Source organism: Scaptodrosophila lebanonensis, unplaced genomic scaffold (assembly GCF_003285725.1).
Source record: "Scaptodrosophila lebanonensis strain 11010-0011.00,11010-0021.00 unplaced genomic scaffold, SlebRS2 tig00000043-arrow-pilon, whole genome shotgun sequence".
NCBI lineage: Eukaryota > Metazoa > Arthropoda > Insecta > Diptera > Drosophilidae > Scaptodrosophila > Scaptodrosophila lebanonensis.
Genome location: NW_022060545.1, coordinates 3,337,356 through 3,359,661, shown reverse-complemented (window position 1 = coordinate 3,359,661; position 22,306 = coordinate 3,337,356). Strand labels below are relative to the sequence as shown.

General features: G+C 37.5%; 5 protein-coding genes across 5 annotated transcripts; 1 reads left to right on the top strand and 4 right to left on the bottom strand.

Annotated features, from left to right (window-relative positions):
- Positions 1-999: 999 nt before the first annotated feature.
- Positions 1,000-2,247, bottom strand: LOC115622269 (peritrophin-48). Its single transcript, XM_030516171.1, has 3 exons — positions 2,241-2,247; positions 1,564-2,177; positions 1,000-1,497 (listed from the first exon to the last, which is right to left on the bottom strand). Exons 1-3 carry the CDS (start codon positions 2,245-2,247, stop codon positions 1,000-1,002), a joined length of 1,119 nt encoding a protein of 372 aa, XP_030372031.1.
- Positions 2,248-6,197: 3,950 nt separating this feature from the next.
- LOC115622267 (peritrophin-48) lies at positions 6,198-7,324 on the bottom strand. The gene is made up of 2 exons (XM_030516169.1): positions 7,318-7,324; positions 6,198-7,246 (listed from the first exon to the last, which is right to left on the bottom strand). The coding sequence occupies exons 1-2, from the start codon at positions 7,322-7,324 to the stop codon at positions 6,198-6,200; spliced, it is 1,056 nt and encodes a 351-aa protein (XP_030372029.1).
- Positions 7,325-9,691: 2,367 nt separating this feature from the next.
- LOC115622266 (peritrophin-48) lies at positions 9,692-10,813 on the top strand. The gene has a single exon (XM_030516168.1). It carries the CDS (start codon positions 9,692-9,694, stop codon positions 10,811-10,813), a length of 1,122 nt encoding a protein of 373 aa, XP_030372028.1.
- Positions 10,814-13,161: 2,348 nt separating this feature from the next.
- Positions 13,162-14,617, bottom strand: LOC115623015 (peritrophin-44). The gene is made up of 3 exons (XM_030517185.1): positions 14,575-14,617; positions 14,372-14,497; positions 13,162-14,303 (listed from the first exon to the last, which is right to left on the bottom strand). Exons 2-3 carry the CDS (start codon positions 14,379-14,381, stop codon positions 13,237-13,239), a joined length of 1,077 nt encoding a protein of 358 aa, XP_030373045.1. The 5' UTR covers positions 14,382-14,497; positions 14,575-14,617; the 3' UTR covers positions 13,162-13,236.
- A 3,047-nt stretch (positions 14,618-17,664) lies between these two features.
- On the bottom strand, positions 17,665-19,123 carry LOC115622265 (peritrophin-44). Its single transcript, XM_030516166.1, has 2 exons — positions 19,094-19,123; positions 17,665-18,689 (listed from the first exon to the last, which is right to left on the bottom strand). The coding sequence occupies exons 1-2, from the start codon at positions 19,107-19,109 to the stop codon at positions 17,665-17,667; spliced, it is 1,041 nt and encodes a 346-aa protein (XP_030372026.1). The 5' UTR covers positions 19,110-19,123.
- Between the last annotated feature and the right edge of the window lie 3,183 nt (positions 19,124-22,306).

Genomic DNA, 22,306 nt, shown 5'->3' with positions numbered 1-22,306 from the left:
ATTTCAAATTTCAAATGTGTGTGTGCGTGTGTGTGTGTGTGTGTGTACGTGTGTGTGTATGTGTGTGTAGTACAGATTTAAGCCAAAGCCCCAGAAACTATAAGAGTTGCTGGCAGGGCATGGCCAGAGACTACATTTACGGCTATAACTTCCTTTCAAACTGACCCATCATGATGAAGCTAAGGACAATGGCACATAAGTAACACCACATGTAGTTGCCCATTAAATTATGTTTAGTTAAAAATTCCAAGCGTTACGGCAGCTATAGAAAATCACTAGAAGCGGGGGTCTCAGCGGTGTATAAAAAGAAATATAAAATTGTTATTGTACTTTCTAATATCCTTTTCTTCATACAGACGGACAGACAGATGGGCGTACGAATAGATCAAGAATAAATGTACTTCGTCCAATAAACTAGTACACCCTTTTGCCATTCGGACACAAGTTATAAAAAAATTCACATATAATATATCTATAATAAACGATATATAAAATATGTTATGAGAATATAATGGGAAGATGGACTGCAAGTACTAAGGTATACGAGTAGAGCTTTTATTTATTTGCTTGTTAAATATACGGGTATAATAACCTGAGGCGTGAATCAAAGCCATGTCCCAAAAAAATTTTGAACTATAAATAACTGTCAATAATTATAAAATAATCCATTGCTACATTTCAGACACAATTACTGATTTTTGGAAGTATTTGATGAATTTACTAAGACAGGTTTATTTGTTTTTAAAAAGAAGCTTTTGCAAAGGTAGGTTGATGCCTTTTATTGTACTTTAGCAACAATTTTCTAAAGTTCAGGTCGGTTTTAAGTATTTACTTTCTCTGAGCTTGGTGTATTGAAACATAAATGGAAATTGTAGTAATCCTGATAGGAAAACATTTAATTTGCTTTTGCTTTGACTTTATTTAAATAAATTCAGTATTAAGCACTGACTTTCGCGTACTACAGTACTAACGAAACGTTTACTGACGGCCTCTTCAAAATCAATCGTCTGGTGTTGTGGCTTCTTCTTCTGCAACTGCTCCACTGCAAGCTCCGTTATCAGAAACATAGGTTTGTAGATTTTCATCTGAGGCACAGACTTGATATTTTTCATCGAAATAGGTGCCAGCAGGGCATGGTCCAGTGGGTGTTCCCACGCCATTCTTGCAATACAAGTACTCCCTGCAGGCAGTTTTGTCGACAGCATTCACGAAAGAGGTCGTTGCGTCTTGACATCTATTGCAACCTTCCGTGGCAACAGCAATTTGTCGCAAACGGCATGCCTCGGCTACTGTGTCATAGTATTGCCCAGTGGGGCAATAGTTGAGCACAAAAGTTTCACCATTACATACATAATAATAGCCGCACACATAGCTGTCACCTTTCTTTTCTCCCGAGGTATCACAAGAACCACCTCCTGAAGTCAAATCCTTATCTGTTACTCTACTGCAAACTGAATCACTGGTATAATCACATACTTGTTGCTGTACATTGAATGCCTAAAATTGGAAAAAAAACATCATCAACTAAATATGAATGAATAAGAAATAGTTACTGTTACTTACAATCTTGCTATCCTCAGTAGCTCCCGTCTCGCCATCGCTGCTATCACAAGAGCCAGTTATAAGTTCACCACTTGGCGAACAGTAATTCCATGTTGCACAATCAGCTGTGCTGCCGAAAAATATTGATGGAGGGACAACGCTGCACAAGTTCTGAAGATAAGTTCCTCCTATTTCATCGGAGCATTGGCCCGATTCACATGCCTGTGTCTGTCCATTGAATTTCGATCCACTTGGGCAAGTTCCTGTGCCGATTTCCTTTTCATCCTGACAGAACACATAACCCTTGCAATTTCCTTGAATTGGTAACCAATTGCTTCCCGTCTTGCCAGCGCAAGGATTGCCCACGCTGCCGACACCAACAGCGCAATTAACCTGAGATGACACGGCGCAGCGTTGATTGGCCAAATCGAATGAGAGTCCGGAACCGCAATTATAGGCCACGGGTCCGGTAGAAGAGCATTGATAGTATTTCTCACAGGATTCAAGGCTTCCCAGTCTGGTGCCGGTCTTAACCGAGGTGCAGAAGGCAGTAACGTTATAGTTGCCTTCAACGACATCGGCGCTTAGAGCTTTGGAAAGAACCAGACACAAAATGCAGGCCAAGAGGTGTATGCCTATAAATAAAGTACAAAATTTAATTCAAATTCGGATTTTTGGTGAACATCTGTAGCACTTACCTGCCATATTGAGTGAACTTCGAACGTAACTATATCTTCGCTTACCAAAAACTGAATGTTGAAAGTCTTCAGAGTAGATCGTCTTATATAGCTGTGGCTCAGTGCGTCAAAATATGATATCGAGATTATAAAAAGCACTGCTGTTACCTGAAGTAGATAAGCATTTGAACATGTTTTAATTTTATAAATATTTTACGAACATGATAACATCGTTATAAATGGAATTGAATTTATTGTTTCGTTAAAAAATGTTCCATGATAGTTATCTGCTGATCGTCACCCACTTCTGTCGTCACGTCAAAGCTTATAAAGAAGTCACTCCTTAATTCACGCCCTAGCTTTATTAAATAAATCCAAAATTTTCCAGTTGCCATTTTGTTTATTTTCGTTTAAAGTTTATTCGATTCAAATTCTTTCTCGTTTATCATAAATCACTATCATATTTTATATAATGCTGACCTCAAGCACCGTTCTTAACATGGAATTTGTACTTGATTTATATCAACGTTTTTATACTCTGTACACGCAATGTAACAATTATGTTTACGGGAAAACTCACATAGACACAAAATGTGCAGTTATACACCTTTTATGTTACTTCCATGAAGTTATAATTTGAAAAATTTTGTTTGTTTTTGTTTTATTACAATTTTGTTACTTTTTTCAATTTTCTTAATTATTAAAATTTTTGTAATTATTCTACACATATTTACAGAGTATTTCAAAGTCGCGACTTCAGCTTCTCCATTTGTTTTTAGTGTTCTTGTTTAAGAAGTCTTGCTTTTCTTATTTGCCAAACTAGAAGTGTTGTGCAAAGTCATATCTACTTGTATTTACAAAAGTCTAGAGCAATTTTATTATACATCCTATTGGCAATAGGTACAAAATATAAGATTATGTGAGTTAAGAAATAAATTTATTAATTTACCCGCCACTTTTTTGTGAATGGGAAGCATCTGCCTATCAGCAACACCAAATGCACTGTTTGAACAGAAGATTACAAAAAGGAGACTTAACAAAAGAGTTTTTCAATGCATTCATAGGTTTTCCAGTAAATTAGTATAGAAAATATATAGCAGAATACCATAAAGCGTTAAAAAGGAAATACGTGCATCCTATCCAATTGGCAATTTAAATATTACGTGAAAATATACCCAAATACCAAAATGCCCAACAAATTGATTTTTAAAACTATTGCTATACTACTAAGAAAAGTTTATGCTAAAATCCAAAGATAACCAGCAATGGTGCCGTTCCCGCCAATGCTTCAGACAACATGGCAAATATAAATACTACTATAAATACATTTTGTACGTTATTCCTTCCTAAATGTTTGTGTGTTTAGTTTGGGAGAAGAAAAAGTTGGGGCAAACCCCATGTTATTGGAAGATATATGGTCAGCATGACGATAAGCATGTCCGTACGTTAATCCATCTGTTGATCTCTATAAACATCACAGATTTTTTAACGGCATATAGCAGGTAGGGACAGCAATCTTAACTTGTTCTTAAGCACAGTAAGTTTATCAAAAATCATATTTAAATATCAGCCATGATTATTGGAAAAATATCGTACCAAAATTGTTTATTAATAAGTTTTGTATGGATCCTAATGATATGAAACAGGGACAGAGTATCAGGAGTCGAAATGATGCTACTTTAACTATTTAACTGTGGCTCATTACCGTGTCAAATGTTTTCTTTAATCTTTTTTATTAAATCTGGGCGACGAGCATAAAAACGGTTATGATTATAGCACAAGGCAGATACCCAATATTTTTGATAATGCGGCTGTCTTTAAACACTTGTTTCACTTTTTAATTACAATGGAAAGAGAACTGAAATTAACGTGTGTTTGTAAGTTAGTCATTATTTATCAAAGTCTTCTTTTAATTTTTTAATTACATAGTTCCAATTAAATATAATGGTGGACGTTTTATTATAGCAACAAAGACTTTGTGCGTGGATCTGCTAGCATTGCCTGAAACTAATTACATGATTGGGACTCATCTGATGAGACATTGCCTGATTAGGACTCATTCGATGTGGAGCTGTCGGCATCAGATTCGTAGGTGTATTGCATTTAGGCATCTTCATAGGGAGTACTACCAATGCCGCTTTTGCAATATAAATATTTTCTACAGGAAGCATGTGCGACAGCATTTACGAAAGTGTATTGACTGCAGCGTTTCATGGCAACTGCATTTTGGCGCAGATGCCATTTCTATGATGATCCGGAGTGAGTGCAGAATTTCTGACAGGATTCGTTACCCCCCGAAGGCTTCTGGTCTTAACCGACGTAACATTGACGAATCAAACGTCCAGAATGAATAAATATGTATATTTACCTGCCATAGTTAGTTCTTAAGAGCAACTTTCAGTTCAACTACCAAATAATATATATCTACTTTATGCAGAGTCGAACGCCTTATATAGCTGCCAGATTATGGAGGAGCGCTACTATTGGCTGGAATTGTTACGAGTATTGATAAGCTGATAAGCATATTTCACAAAAATGATTCCTAGAATTATTTTAATTTTATTCGAAAGCTGTTATCAACTTGATTTTCTTCTTTACTCCTTATCATCAGCTTGCCAAATAATCTTTTTTACAATCAATACTATACAGGCTTATCAATGATGGACGCAGCATTAGTATTAGTCCCAAAATCAAGCACTCGGCGGCCGCTAGATTGTGATCAAAAAAGACTTCACCAAACTTTAAATAGTCTGGGCTCATCGTTAAGTTGATAGGTTAATCGATTCGATTCAAAAAAATTGTACTTTTAGGAATAACAGAGTTTTAGTTTGTCTTGAAGTACAAAATAAAGCTCTGTGAATTGTTAAGAAAATTGTTAAAATTGTTATCTACTGAATCTTTAAGCTAGAGATTCGATTGTGTTTTCATTTGTAGATCAATCTCTTCAAACACAAAAAAAAACTACATACTTGTATTAATTAATTGATATGGAAAAGATTATTTCCTGTCTATATTTAAATCCCAATACATTGAATAATCACAAACATATTATTAAAGAATTTAAGTAAAAGTATTTATTAAATCCGTAGAATATACGGCAATCTCATTGTCTGATTGCTTTTATATTAATTGTTGTGATCGTGAAATAAAGGTTTGTACTTGTTGAATAAGTTATAATCTTGTTTGCATTTAGTGTAAGAAAGTGATGCAGCGTTGAATTGTAAGGCTTAGTTCTCTTGGAACGGCTATCAACCTTTCTATATACCCTTCACTTTATATATATTATAAGTAAACTTCAAACGTCTATAGTCACAGTCCATGTACTATATAACCTAATAGTGTAATCTTTTATGAGAAAGGAGAATCATCTGTGGTCACCATTTGCGACCCAGGAGTGATGCAATACATTAGTTATGATTACAACATTCTCCATATATCTCCATTGTTTCTTGGGTTCGCATATCTTCAAAAATAAACAAGTTGTTGACACAAAACTTGTCATTTAAATCATATCATTGCTATGACAGGTATATGTATAGGGATTTGGCATGGTCGATCACGACACATTATCTGCGTCAGTTAAAATGACGCCTCGCGGTAGACAATCAGTCAAACATGGTGATTTCGATTATATGTACGAGCAAGTTCCTAAGAATACAAAAAAAAAAAAAAACGATTACACTAGCTGCTTGCAAAGCACGGACAGCGATTACATTACCGGTTATAGCTAACTTGAAAGTTATGGTATTAAGATACAGCTCGGCAAATGGGTGAAGGAATGCGATTGAGATCCTTCAATATTCAACATTAAAGAAATGATTTGCTTTTCTGCCCATTCCCCTTTACCCAATAAGCTTGCTCCAATTTAAATGTTCACTCTTTTAATTTTAACTTAATTATTTTTTGAAGAAACTCCCTTTGCGACTTTGTAATTGCGCACACCCGTGTAAGTTTCCGAATTTTTTCATGTGCTCCCCATTAAGTGGGTACGGTTGCGATATTGAAGCAGAAAGTAAATTGAGGGTTGGTCAATTCACAAAGCCCGTCATTCTCATTGAAGAATGGGTGTCCAGTGGGACAGGTCTGTACAGAGCCAAATTGTACGCCATTTTTGCAGGTCAGATACGAGGTACAATTTGAACCGTAGGAATTTACGAATTGGCTTGTTGATCCCAGGCAGCGGTCACAATTGTTTTGGGCGCTCGCGCGTGTTATACACTTCTGGCTTACGGTATCGAAATAAAGCCCGGAGGCGCATGTATTTAGGACGTACACCTTAGATGATGAGCATGTGTAGTATTGGTTGCATGCTGATGCCGCAATCATGTCTCCGGCAGTTTTGCAATTAAATCCAGCATAATCAATGAGGCCAGCGGCATTTGTTACTTGGCTACATGTTGTGTCAACAGCATAGTCGCACGTTCCAGTAGCCACATTGAAGACAAAGCCCTTGGGGCATGTGCCATTTTTAAGAGTACCCTGATCACAATACAGCCAGTTGCTGCAGCTTGTGGGATTGCCAAAGAACACATCATTCGGAATGATGCTGCACAAGTTGATGGTCTCACCAGATGCGTCGCTCGCATCGGTCTCTGTCCAGGGACAGCTATAATCTGAGGCAAGGTCGCACGATTGCGTAGTTGGATTGAAGTTATCCCCAGTGGGACAGTAGCCCTGTAGTGGCCCGGAAGCGCTGCAGTACCAGAAAGAATTGCAGGAGTTTTGAACAGCCTGGTAGGTACCGACTACAGCGTTCTGGCAAGCACTCGATGCGGATGACGCTCCACAGATCGATTGCGCAGGCACACATGCTTGGCTGTCCTTGCTGAAACCATAGCCGGTGGGACACGAGTACAGCTGAGCCGTTGCACCCACACAGGTATAATAGCTATGGCAATCGGAGGGGCTCGCCACAAATGTGTCATGTTTCACCAGCAAACAGACATCGCTCATGTTCAGAGCACTAGTCGGCGTGATACTGCAACAGAGCAGCGCCGCTGTGGCGATAATTAATACTTGTGGTCCTCCTGGAAAAGGGAGACATATCAAATAAGATGTCCTTTGTTTACCATCAACGAAGCAAAGGCTTTCCACTCACTCCCCATTTTTACACTTTGTTCACGTTTATTAGAGCACTGATCGGCTAATATGGCAGCCTTCGCCTTTTTATACGCAAGTTCTATCGGTTTATCTATGCAAACCTATTCATCATTTCCATATGCCACAGCTGAACGATCGACTTGGGCAATGATTAATGGTATAATTCATTCTACTTGCATATTGGCATTTGGAAGGCTCGAAAAATATTTGCTTGTCTTTTACGCGATCGGGCATTATACCCTGTACCCAAACGTTAAAAAGGCATACTAGTTTGTATGTACTATGTACTGTATATGTATTATAAATATTGTCTATCCGTCTGCTATTATGCTAGAATAACCAAATTTGAAATTCACAAACCCCATTAACCCTAAGCTGCTCAAAAGGCATTGCTTTCCAGATACCGGATTTCGAAATCTGAAATTAGTGCAGATATTATTAAATTTTAATTTTGTATTTCCAAACATTCTCCAGCCATCATGAAATAGCGAATTGAACAAATGTCAAGGCTACCATATAATTTTATAATGGTCCTACCTAGGACAGATCTTAAATAAAGATTAAAGGCAGAAACAAATATATACACATACAAGTATTCTCCAGCCATAAAATAAATATTCCAATAGTTGTTATTTACAAAAGAAAACTTCAAAAGGACGCTTTTGTATTAGTTCCGTGCTCTTCAAAGGTAATCATAATTAGAAAAGAGAGTTTGCTTTATTTTGATAATTGTTATTAAAATAGTCCGTCTTTATTCTTTGGTTGACTGAATATATCTCCAATAAACATGTGCTTGGTGTGCCATTAGGAATTGGCCGCAGCTCTGGTTGTCTGCATGAAACAGGAGAACGATTAAATTATAGAATCGCGACTAATTGTGTGGAAATTAATTGCAGTCTAATCGGTTTCACAGCCTTTAATTAGTCGCGATTCTATAATTTGAATTTAATGCAATATTGATGACCCAATCAAACAATACTTGTATGTATTTGGCGGGCATAGAAATAACTCTTAAGCATTTGGTGCTTTTTTTTAAATTTACGATTATGCCTTAAAATTTAAAGGGAGCGATAACATATGTACTGTACAAGTAATATCTGTTCTAAGTAATTTATATTGTTATCTCCCTGCCTTATCAGTCAAGTGTAAAAATGATGTCAATCAAGTGGGAACCACACATTGATAGTTTAACAAATTTAAACGTAATTACTATACAATTTAATCGTCAGATATGCATGTAGAGAATACTTATTGTCAAAATTACGAGTGTAGCCTTAAAAGAAAGCACTCTCTACTGAAAAAAAAAGGAATAATAACGGTCATGAATTTCGAAATAATTTAAGTTACAAAAAAACTAACTAGTTTTCAAAAGTAAAACGATGATTATATATGTATTCTAAATTCTGTAAATTTCTGTGAAATACTATAGGTTTCCTCTGTTTATAAAAAAGGAGGAGGTTCTCAGTTCGTCTATATATTTTATGTAAGTAGATACATGCTTATTACTTTTCGTCTGTTATGCCTATAAATCCTTTAAACATGCATCAATTCTTGTAATTATTTCTTTGTTTTATTTATTATTATTATTTATTTATTTATTTATTTATTTTTATATTTGCTCCAAAGACTAAGAATCTATAATTACACTATTTATGCGATTGGGTATACTATAAATTATATATTTATATCTATATAACGAATAACTCAATATCACGCCGATTTCGATAATTCCTTTTTTTATTGGAGAGGATTTACTTTTAGTGTAAAGGAGGAAAAGGAGGACGTTCTCAATTCGGCCCTAATTTAAGAGCTTTCGACTGGGTGAACCGATGTTAATGATTCTGTTTTAATGATTTTATTTAATTTTTTTTTTACACACACATATAAAATATTAATGTACCATTACAGGGCATATTATCACTTTGTAGGCACACAAATGGTCAAATTTTCATCGATAATAAAAATTATGTATATACAGATGTATAGTTCCACGTATTAAATAAGCTGGCTTTATACATCAACTAATAAAACAAAGCCTTTTAAATTGATGGCCTTTTTGCGAAAGAGAAATTTTTGGGCGTGCATGCGCCTTTTTATCTAATGTCGGAGTTCCGCATTGAAACCATTGATAAAATATATATCCAAATTTAACAACTGACTTCATTTTTTGTGTGTTCAAAATGTGTATTCTATCAACAATCTGATATTTAATGGCAGTAGTAGTGGGTCTGCCTTGGCCAGTTGAGGTCGTCTTCGTCTTCGTCTTCCTCACAGCTCATATGGTCGACGGTTGGGAGCCTCCACACGTCTCCAAAGTGATCTGCAATGAGTGCGTATTTAGTGGAAGTTATGAGTAGAACGGGTAAAGAGTAATGAAGCTAACCTCCACTTCCTCAGTGAACAACTTGCGCATTTCGTTAGTCCTTTTGTACGGACTGGGCTTGACTGTGGTGAGCGGAACTTTCGATCCGCAAGTTATTTGCACATTGTTGGCAAATGGTACGAAAATCAACGATCCCCGTGCGTGCAATGCATGGATAGTGTGCGTCGATGGTGAGCCTATTGGTGGCACTTGCGGAACCGATCTTTTCTACGACAGAGAGAGCGAGGAGTGTGTACCATCCAGCAATATCACGTGCATATCGAGCAACCCATGCGCTGCCGTCCAGAATGGCTTTGTGGCGGATCCCTATTCCTGCAGCGACTATTACTACTGCTTGAATGGGAATGGCACGCATGGACAATGCAACTCGGGCATGAATTACAACCCCGGCACAGAGGACTGCATACGGAACTTTACCTGCACGCAGACCATGCTGCCAGATAGCTACTGCAATATTCTGCCCGATGGTGTGTTTATCAAGGATCCAACGAGCTGCAACGGCTATCAGATGTGCTGGCAGGGTGTAGTCATCAATGGCACCTGCCCAGACACATTCTACTTTAGTGCCGCGAATGGCGAATGCGAATATCCGCAGAATGTGACATGCGCCATCACAGAGGAGCCGCTTATTGCGAAATCGGGCGAGTGCTCGTCAGCCGGCCAGTTCGTGTCCGATGGGAGCACCTGCAACGGCTATTACTACTGCCAACAATTGGATAATGGGGAAATGGAGCTGGTGCACGGTGAATGTGCCTCGGCCTATTTCTTCAGTGCGGCCGATGGCGGAGCATGTGTGCCGCGCTCTCAGATCCATTGCGACTACGATCGTTGCGCCGGTCTCGGGGAAACTAACATTCAATTGGCGAATGAATCGGACGATGATTGCACGGGCTACGCCATTTGCCAGAGTGGAGTCAGCATCGGCAGCGGTCTTTGTCCCAGCGACGAGTATTTCGATGAGCTGACTCAGCGCTGCACGACACAACTGATATCTTATCCAGCCTGCGCCCTATCAGCGGCAAGTAGTACGAGTACGCCCCAAGGCGAGCAGCAGACCGTAACAATGATTAATGACGACACAAGCAGCGACACCTCTGCCACAATATCTTAATCTGATAAGAACACTTTTTCAATTGCATATATGTATACTATATTATTGTGATCCGATCGATTCTTATACTATTGTGATAGTCACCATGAGTTCATTGCAATGCTCTCTTTTCAGCTACATTTTAATGGAACTAATAATGCAACAGATCAAATTTAGCCAGTTAATCCGATTATTTTTTTATACCCTGTGCCAAAAGGGTGAAAAGGGTATATAGGGTTTGTGCAAAATGTGTAACAAGGAGAAGGAAGCATACTCGTATAGTATTCTGAATAAGCATGATAAGAGAAATCAAACTAGACATGTCTGTCTGCCCGTCTGTCCGTCCGTTTGTCCGTCCGTTTGTCCGTCTGTCCGTCTGTCTGATTGAACGGCTAGATTTAGGAATCGCCTGAGCCCACGTTGACCAAACTTGATATTCTTAACCCAAGGAAATACGAGTCTATATTTTTTTTCCTTTTTCCCTCGCCTCTTTAAGCAAACATTTCACACATAATATATTTATAATTCTCTACTTATGTTCTAAATTGCGGTTAATTCTACAAACAGTTTTTAATTTCACTTCGGTACTGCCCTCACAAACTGCAGTAGGGCGTTCGCTCTTCTTCTTCTTCTTTTTGCTTCTGCTATAGGCGCATAGACCTTTTTTTTTGGATATAGGATGTTTCACTGTCGGTTTTGGTCGACATAATTTTATTTACTCGATGGTCCCAAAATTCATTTTGAATGAGCTTTGAAATTGTTCTCAAAACACATCTTTAATTAATAAAAATCCATAAAAATAAATCGTCTGTTTACCATAACAGAAATGGGGTAAGGAATTACTCATTACATCATTTTTAATAATTTTAAATTAAGTTTCAATTTAAGTTTTGGCAATCTTTCGTCATGCACTCGTACGTATGTAAATATCTACCTTTCCTACAAAAAACTAAATCAATAGAACTCCTACATGCACCTTGAGCTAGAAATAAGGAATGCAAAAACATTCTCTCTAAATCAATTACAGAGCAAGCCTCTTGAGTCCAATTCAGATACACCTTTCGGCATATTAGATGCAGTTCGCTTATATACTGCCAAATAACTTATAATTTAATAATAAATAAATAAACGTATTATTACGTCTACTTAGTTAGGGAAATAAATGATAAGAAAATCGAAGCTAATTAATACAAAATTGTTTACTATTTTAAGGCATGATGTGTGCGACTCTAGAGGTATATTTTCTCCCTTGCATGAATCATTCAAATATTGTTTTTATACGAGTATGTCATGCCAAGTTATCAACACACGGTAGTACAAGTATGTGCAGTGTACACGAACAAGCCCCCTCTTAATAGGAATTAAGCTCTATGTAATAGTTCTATTAATGGGTATATGGTCGATTTGCCTTTAGCAACCGATGATAACGTGCTAAGAATTTATTTATAAAACAACATAATAGAGTAAGGTCTTCGTTTAGATTAGTGCGGACTCTGTCCACATTTCCTTGGCATGTATTGATTTGGAGTTGAAAATTCGATGCGGACCGATCACCATTGCTGTTAATCATTTGATAATAAATTGAAATAAATTTGATGGAATGCTCGATAATTAGTCTGCAAAGAACATTTCTGAATGGATGGTAACAACTATCTTCATAAAAATATAATTTTTTTTTATTCTTTAAGCAATCCAGATGATTTGCAGTATTTTTAATTTGTTTGTTTCTATCCAGAACATCATCATACTTGTAGTGCTTGTCAAATGATCGAAAATAATAATCTCATGTTCCCAAATTGCGACGTTAGAGTATATTGAACGTATGTTTGGGTCGATCAGAAGAACTTACGCATGAATAAAATAGTTCTTCTTATCTCACTGATATTCTAGCTTTGGCGATTTCCTTGAAATTCATTGAAGACACGGCTTTATTATTAAAGGCGAAACATCTCTGATAATTCATCGTTGGCAATTGTGACAAATGGCGGGAAAATGACACGCCATTGCCACAGTACTTAGCAGCCACAAAAATAAGATAATAACAACGTGTGCGGACATGATTGATATTTTCGCACAACCAACACAGACCCTAAAATACACCTAAACTAAGATAACAATTAAACAAACAAAAACTAAGTACATACCTTTGAATCGCAGCGGAGCTTCCAAATGTATTACTTCTAATGTATAGATATATCGTTCGTTCTAAGAACTCTTAAGACCGTGGATCGTTAAATACCCAACTAAGTAAACGTTTGATTAAGTCATTGTTGCCGATCGATTGAGTGATTATCTTCTATTTGAAGAATTTATATCGATTCAAGAGCTTCTACTTTGAGAAAATTCGTTGGATAGATAGAAAGCAAAAATACTTTTAATTCAACATTTACCAAAATTTGGAAAATTTTTTATTGCAATTCATTGTTGAAGGCCCTACCGGTCCGCTAGGCGGCGCAGGCTGGATAGTTGAAGTTGGTTGGCGTACATCCCTGGCTGTACTCATCGAAATAGTAGTCGGTGGGGCAGCGACTTGTGCCAACAGTAACGCCATTGGAGCAGCGTGCATAGCTCTGACAATCACCGGCCACATTGACGAAGTTCAGGGAAGTGCCGACGCAACGATCCTTCAGACACTTAACATTCAAACGATCGCGGCACGAGAGCTTCTCAATGTCAAAGAACTGGCCGATGGGGCATTCCAAGTGTTGGGGGTTCGTGTCGTGTCTGCCGTTAGCGAGGCTTGCACAGATGTAATAATGGCTGCAGGACTCGTCATCCTCGAAATAGCCGACGCGCGGCTGACCCGTACTGTTGTCCAGACAGAAGGTGTTCTCCGGGGGTGGTAGCTCAGCCGTTTCATAGCACTGAACCTCTGATAAAAGCACACAACGACCTTTGGCGACATCGTAGGCCATCGAGGCGTTGCACTCCTGCTCATACAGCACTTCGTTTGTGCAGATATAGTACTTGGAGCACAGCTTGTCGTCGGCAAGGCGTGTGTTGTTCGGCAGGGCGCGGCAAGCTGGCGACGATGTCTTGCTCTCGACGGCGGGACATTTATACTGATCAGGGTAGACGCAGGAGTGCGTTGTGGGATGGAAGACTAGATTGTTGGGGCAAGTGGCAAACACTTCCATATGCGATTTACACAGAATGTAGCCGCGACAGTTCGATGGATCGGGCAGGAAGGTGCCGTCGTTCTCCACCGCACATGGATGTGTGCTCTCAGCGGTCTCCGTGTAGGGGCAGTGCATATTCTCGGCCTGGCTGCAACGACCCAGCTCCTTATTGTAGTAGAGGCCTGTAGCGCAGGAGCCCTCCTCAAAGTGTCCGCTAATGGAACCACAACGCACCCAACTGTTACAGGTATTCGGACGCAAGAAGCTCGTATCCTGCGGCAGAAGTGCACACATGTCGCTGTCGTTGAGACGCTCGAAATCCTCGATGGGATTGATGCTTTGGGCTCTAGTGGCCAAGCCGACCGCCCAGACCAATGCGAGCAGCGCAAAAGCTGCAAGAGAGCAGAGATTTAGCCTAAGTGCTAATCCAAACAATATCCTTTACGAATTCTTCGCTTACCTTGCTTCATTTTTCGCTCTTTAGTGTTTGATGGTCGATTTTGAAAATAAAAATGGCACTACTTTTCGCTGGCGTTAGTTTTCTCGTTGCCAAACTTCTACTGTAGCGATGCCGGCTTGCCAGAGTCTTTAAATATGGAAAAAGCCAGAATACGAACTCGTCGATAAAAACAATTTTGAAATGCAGTATCTATATATACATACATATGTGTATATTTATCAGAGAGCAAAATAATAGATAAACGCGTAGCATGTAAATTACACACCAATAACATGTCATACCCGCATTGCTATTTTAGTGTGGAGGCTACAATCTTTCAAGACGATAGCAAAATTGAGCATGTTGCGTTTCCAACGAAGCGATATAAGTTAATAGTATTCTCCGGAAAGTTATAAGCAATAGCAGTAGAGTTGTCAGCATTCAAATCGTCGCTAACGAGTTTTCCAGCTATCTGAGAATGCAAACGGCAAATCTTTACAAGCACTTCAAATTTGATTCCTTACTTATCGAGACTTACCTTGTCCGTAAAGAGCATTTCAACTAAGCGATATATACAAGTATTTAGCAGAATTCTGAAAAACGCAATGAACGAATTGTTGTTCCATTGTATCTGAATTTAAAATCTGTCCTTAAGTTTAATGAAAGCCTTCAACATAAAAAATGATTCATTTGAGCAATGTTTGTAGAGTGGGAAATAAAGACATTGACAATTTTTAGGTATTCAAAATATTATTAGTATTACATATGTGTAGTACACTAGGTTAAGTTAGTTTATGAGAAAATCTAGGTATTGTGGTTGGTGCTTCTTTAAACTCTGCGTCTGTTGTGAATTTTTGCAGACAGTTGCAATGCCCAGGTGCGGGTGTATGCAGAAGTTGTGCCTGTCTGTCCATTATAGTTAGTGCCATATGTTCATTCTATCTTTAAAATTAACTTTGTACAGCAGCAGTTGCCATGCCCAACTTTGAGGAGCAGCACAAATCAATGAATAAAAGCTTAAATTTTTTGAACTATGTACTCCTATTGCATATACATATTTAGTATGTATAAATACATAGATAACATACTAATATTCCTTTATTCTTTGACCTAATCTGTTGTCACTCAACAGATCAACTATTTGTCTCTTTTTTGTATGTGCCGATTAAAGATGACCCCAAAAATTCCATCGCCTTTCGTTGCTTCAATATTTTTCTGTTAAAATCAAAAATAAGTAACGTAAATTTTTTTAACGTATCGAATTACTTCTTGAAATATGAATAATATTTGAAGCAAATATCAAATCACTGACATTACTTCAAATAACAAATACTTCATATTTGAATATTAATTAAAGGCTTTTAATATCTTTAATGGCAATATTGACCATTGAAAATAAAATAGCTGCAGCACGTGTTAATGAGGAAATTAGTTCCTTTTAATATTATAAGCTCCAAAATTAAAGAATATTCGTATGTAGGAACTTAAAAAAAAAAGTACTGACACGATTCGAGCGAAAGGAGCTTTTGTTTCCCGTTCAGATGAAGGGCAGATAATTGAAAAAGTATGCCTAAACAAATCAATAAATATATAAAAATGCAAATGTCAAATAAAACAAGAATAAAATGATTGATTGATGCTTTTTATAGATTTTATAGACCTTTGAAGTCAAATGTTGCAAACACGCCTCCACACTGTACAAGTATGTATGAATTCAACGTCAACTATAGTATAGTACTCGTAGTAAGTAGTTATAACTAATTGCAATACCGTTAAAAATTTCGATTTCTAAATTTAATATACAAGTGTGTCATTGATTTAGCAGCCCAAAGAGTTTTTATCAATAAATTTATTTGTCAATTTTAATTAATTGAAGAGTTTGATAAAGTGTGCAACTTTTTGCGGGCCAGATAGCGATATTTCGGATGCTTCCAAACACACTGATCGATGACGCTTGTCAGAATTCTTGTTGCTGAAAATACCTTTGTGGCCAAGTGTCTTTCCAATTTGGTAGTCAAGTCCGAAGTGCGCCGTGAAGTGACTGCTCTTTTCAAAAGACCCATTTGTAGGTTTAGGCCTGCATTAAATCCCACTCTTGCTCTCCCTGCTCTTCGCAATATACTTGTTGTATTTTCACAGTTTTTCACACTTTCTGCCCAGCTAAGTGACCGCTTCGTATGAGATCAGAAGAACATACCCAGTGAAAAGAAAATACAAATGTCAATTTGTTATTGCCTGTTCAAAATAACAATATCAAATGGTTCATATCAATGTGATGCCATTAAATTTTCTGCGATATGAAAAAGTTAAAATTTGATATGAATACATATCGAAACCATATCAATCATTGTTTCGTTTAAAACTTAAAGTCAAACACTAACGGACAGAAAATGACGCAGAAATAAAGCTGTGAGAGCAAGAGACAGAAAAACGTTGGCAGCTTCTGTTGCCGATGGATGGATGTGTAAATTAAAATAATTAAAGTGAAAATATATTTCAGTCGAAGAAGACTGGGTATTCAATTTATACAACATAATAATAATAATAATATCAATGTCTGCTCTCTCCCTCCGCTTCTTGACACATCTGAGACAAATGGAAATTGCATTATCTATGTGTATCTCTTTTCTAAAAACCAGAACCAATTCCTAGAAGAAGAAAGTAAATATTTAAAAAAAATCGACCTAAATAAGAAAGGAGACTTTTTTTAAAGAGATTATAAAGAGCAACTTTCACAACATTTCACAAAAATGCATTCATTTATTTCGTTCGGTTTTTTGAATATAAATCTATCGATAAGATCAGCTTTCATTTCCGTAATCATCCCCATGCTGACAGAAATGGCTGACACAATCCATTAAATAGTAATACTCGTAGACGATCGAAAATTAAAGGTGCTCGAGATTTCTGAAAATTAAATTTATTTTCACTCCAAAAAGATTTGTTTACTTACTTGTGCCAATTGATTATAGCCCATACCTCATATTATATCAAACTTAATTGGATCAATGTTTCTGGATTTTAGATATTCGCTATGGAGGAAACTGGAGGAAACTGTGGTGGCAGATTTTGACAAAGAATCCGCTATAGTCATATCGACTTAACATGCCGCCTTCCGAAAGCTACAAATACCAGGCCACATGCAACGGTGTTTTGCATGGACCTGGAATATAATTTAGCAATGCCTATAACATTAGTACATACTTGTATGTACATATGTAAGGAATAATGCAATTGAGCTCTTTGGTAGGTTCAATACATTTTATTGCAAGTTCAAAATAATTTGTAGATGTGTTTCATACTTGTTATGTCAATTAAGATGTACCACAAATTGCATAACTCGGTTTATTTTGTACACAATTGCCCCCTACTTCATCAAAGTATGGGTAGTTAGAGGGGCATGTTCCAACACCTAAATTCGGGCAATATGTATATTGTTTGCAGCTTGTGCCTGTCACAGTGGCATAGACCATATTGGTGTTCTTGCAACGGTTACGAGTGGCCGCGCATGCATAACTGGCCGGGGACACACATTCTTGAGAGGTTGGATCAAAATCTAATCCAAAAGGACATTTACCCCATTTCGAATTCCCTGAAGCTGCTGCGCAATAAGCATAACCATAACAGGTTACACCATCGTCTTTGTATCCTTCTGCTGTGCAAGTTACTGGTGCTGGTGTCGTTGTTTCATCATCAGTATCGTCATCACCTGCATTGCCAGAGTCTCCGCAAACTGAAGGATAGGTCGTCGTGCAACCACCGAGCGTATAATCGAAATATCTTGTTTGCCCGCTATCTGATGCGGTACAAGTACCAGCTATTCCAATGCCATTCGAACAAAGTAGATAGCCGCCACAATTAGCTGGATCGCCCACATATTGGTTGTTTGGAATGAAGGCGCAGATGTCGTCTTGCGGGCAAGGTCCCCACACACAGGTGGGTTGGGGGGAATTCAAAAATACCTGACCTTTCGGGCATTCGCCATATAGAATGGTGCCTTGCCCATTACAATAAGCATACTGTGAACAATTGCTGGTAACTGGTGCATACCAGGCGCTACTTGAAATGCTGCACGATTCGGTAATATTGGTATAGCATGTCGTGTTCGTGGCATACTCACACATACTTGTCGGGGAATTGAACACAAGGGTACCGTCGCAACTGCCCCAGGCCACAAGACTGTTGCCTTGACAGTAGCCCCAGTCATGACAGTTACTGGGATTTCCCACATATCCATTTCCATTCCAGTACTTGCACAGATCTTCCATTTCCAAGGCGTATGCATGGGGCAACAATGCTCCGCATATGACCAGGACGAGGCTGGCCGTAAATTTGAAAGCTGCAAAGAACGCATATGATGGCTATTAGTACTGGCTGAATGATTAAGACGGATCCTGTCGTTGCTGTTGTTGTTGTTGTTGCTGCTGCTGGTATTGGTGTAATCCGAATGTGTATCTTGATCCTACCTGCCATATTTGAACCTATCACTCTAAACGCAATATTTAATATGCCTTGAAGAGTTACGCTCGAAATTCTTACTAGAAAAACAAGTGCTGAGCATTGGGTTTTTATAGCGATCAGGGTCTTCTCTTCGTAATACGCACGTTGACAGCTTTTAATTAACTGCTAGGCCAACATGTAGCGCCATAGATAAACTCGTAACATATTTTTCTAATTGAACGTTTGGCTGCTTAGCCACTCTTGATAAGTAATTACACATCAAGCAGTATTTCAAACACACACCTTGCACTTCCTTCATTATTCCCTTTGTGACTTTTATTCCAGTTCTTCACTAGTGGCCGCTCAAATAATACTGCCAGTACTCCGGCATTTGGGCAGCTATTTAAGCTTCTCACTGACCGTTCTTCTATCAATTATTCACAGTCACAGTTTTTTTTTTTTAACATTGATAAATTCATATTCTATATGAGGTGAAAACAAAAATTCTCTTGGATTATCAAACACTGATTAGGAGAACTTTTATTTAATGGACATTTAATTCAAAGACATGACAATTGCACTTGCCGATGTCATCGCTGTCGACCAAATGCGTAATTCCTCGCATAAAAATAACTCGACGACACTGCCGCCTCTGTTGAAAGCCAAATGCAAGCCATTAGTTAGGCCTCGGCAAGCACTCTATCATGCTAGAAGTTGTGATTTGTTGGGCTTCTTTTTCAAGACATATCATTTTGCCGTGCTCACCATTTATACATAGCTAATCGATTAATTTGCTAACACAGTTATTCACAAGATAAGGCATTAACATTTCTATGAGTATTACGATAGCTATTCAACAGCCCTCTAACTACACTGTGCTACACAAATTCTATAATGGCAATTGCTTACGACAGATTCATAAACTCATTTTAAAGTTGTATTTAACATTAATAAATAGATTCCTTTTTTGAAATGCCACATCAACTTTCAGCGAATGAAGTTAATTGCCATGGCAGTTGGAATATATTCATGATACAAGAATTAAACTAAATTATAAATTACATCATATTACTTGTAAGTATGGTAAAAATTAAATAAATATTTCTTATTTGAACGCCAGTAAGCCTCAGTGCTATTAAAAATAACAATAGATTATACTTTGGATGCAGCTGTTGAGTAGAATAGCCTCAAAAGTTAATTTTGAAAAGATTTCAGATTTCTCAATGGTGTTTAGTAAAATGGACAAATCAAAAAGATGTCATTGAAATAAGTTGAAATACTTGTAGTATTTTTGGCATGGAAACGTCAAATTAGTAATTATTGTTTTTTGATTTAGGAATTATTTTGCTTCTAAACGAACTTATAAATATTACTCACTCCTAAGATTTTATTGTATTTATCAGTAACACGCTTCAATAAAAAAAAAAAACATCATCCACTCGGTTGTTGCTGTTTCTATGACACAGTATCCGGCTATCTACAACTAATGATAATTTGATGTATCGACGTATTTCGGCAATTCGAATGGGTACTCGTAGCTTTGTTTCGTGCTTACAGGTTTCAAAAATTAAGACGATATAGTGTTGACGGACCCCATATTTAGTAGTCTTAAATCATCTCATATAATTATATGAAAGCTTCATGGCTCTGTTATTCGATTAGCTATAGAATTTCATATTACTTTTAGTATAATTAAGTACTTTGTCTTTTTGCCACGAAAAATAAAACACCATGAGTCAATTGAGCCGCGTATAAAATGGAGGCTCTGTGCTCGATTAGAAAACGCTCCATTTTATCCAATTTAATACATGAAATTAATGAGCCCAAATTTTTATGCAGAAATGCCAACTACGAAACAGCTTACAAATATAAGCACTGCCTAAAAGTATGCAATGCAATCCAATTCCCAATGTTCTTCATACGCAATGTAGGCAGCAGGCGGACACTTAAGGAAAATGAAAAACTCCTCAGTTCTTTGGTGGTTTCAATACAGTATTAGCAATCTATTGAGTCGCAGAAAGATTCTTTAGGAGGCTGTTGTTTATAATGCTTCTGTCATCAGCAATCCGTTAACTGGGCACGATGTTGCCCTTCATTATAAGCTGATTATAAATGATGTAAACTCGTTTTATGAATAATGCCCCTTCTTGACCCACTTAGAACTTTTTACCATTACTCTTTTGTAGATTCATAACTGAATAGGCCTTCTGCAATAAATTTGTTGTTTTTTTTTCGTGTTCACGTTGATTTTTCAAACGATCTCTTCTTTTTATACCCTGTACCCGTAGGGTAAAAAGGGTATATTAGGTTTGTGCAAAGTATGTAACATGCAGAAGGAAGCATCTCCGACCCCATAAAGTATATATATTCTGAATCAGCATGACGAAAGAAATCGATCTAGACATGTCCGTCCGTCCGTCCGTCTGTCCGTCTGTCCGTCTGGATGAACGCGAGGATCTCAGAAACTATAAAAGCTAGAATAACCAAAGTTGGCATCCAGATTCTCCTAGGTCCGAGAAAGGACGAGTTTATTTTTTTTTTTGGAATTTTCCCCCCCTTTCCCCGCTACAGAATTTCGTCAATAGCGTCCACATTTCAAATGCTACCTAAACCAAACTTTGCACACATAATATATATATAATTGTCTACTGTTGTTCAAAATTTTATTCAATTCGGTCAATTCTAAGTAAAAGTTATTAGCCAAACAAATTCTCGCCAGTACAACCTCCCCAAACTGCAGCAACAAGTTCGCTCTTTTTCTTCCTCTTTTTGCTGCTGCTATGGGTGCATATAACTCAGTGACGGAAGTTTACCTGGGTACAGGGTATTACACTGTCGGGCTTGCTCGACTGTAGCGTTCTCTCTTGTTAATACCATATTAGTAGTGCGAATCGGTAGACTTATGATTACATTTGGCGTTATGGGCTCTTGGCAAATGAAAATCCCCCAACGTATAATTGGCGTTATTAGAATATAATTTATTTTGTTAAAATATTTGTTTATTATTTTAGCTCTGTTCACAGGCCATATTTGTCAACTTAACAAATATTTAAATATCCATTCATTAATATGCAAACTTGCAAATGGACAAACGAGCTGAAGGGCTAGTCTGGCAATAATGTTTAAGAATACATTTTTTTCATTTCGTTGTCTGCTGCATGTTCTATACGTACCTATAAACGACCTCTACAATAAAACAGATTACATAGGATTTCTTTTCCTAGCAAAAAACTGTCGCTCACAATCTTTCACAATGAATAATATTTCTATATCTGAATGTACTATTACTATTACTAATGTACTATTATTGCCAATCTAAAACGTACTTATCGAACAAAATACACCCGAAAAATTGCAACTTCCTTCTATACATCAACATTAAGGTGTATACACATATTCGTATGTTTGTATTTTTGTGTGTACAATAATTGAAGCATCAACGCTTTGTGCTCATACTGAACACAATCAGTTTAATGCTGTTTGGCAAACTAAAAGGAACGCAAAGAGCTCAGTATA

Bases quoted from the DNA above. Each gene is read 5' to 3' on its own strand.
- LOC115622269 (XM_030516171.1), bottom strand. The intron at 1,498-1,563 runs GTAAGTAACAGT...TTCCAATTTTAG, and splicing joins CTACTGAGGATAGCAAGATT to GCATTCAATGTACAGCAACA.
- LOC115622266 (XM_030516168.1), top strand. From the start codon at position 9,692: ATGAAGCTAACCTCCACTTCCTCAGTGAACAACTTGCGCATTTCGTTA.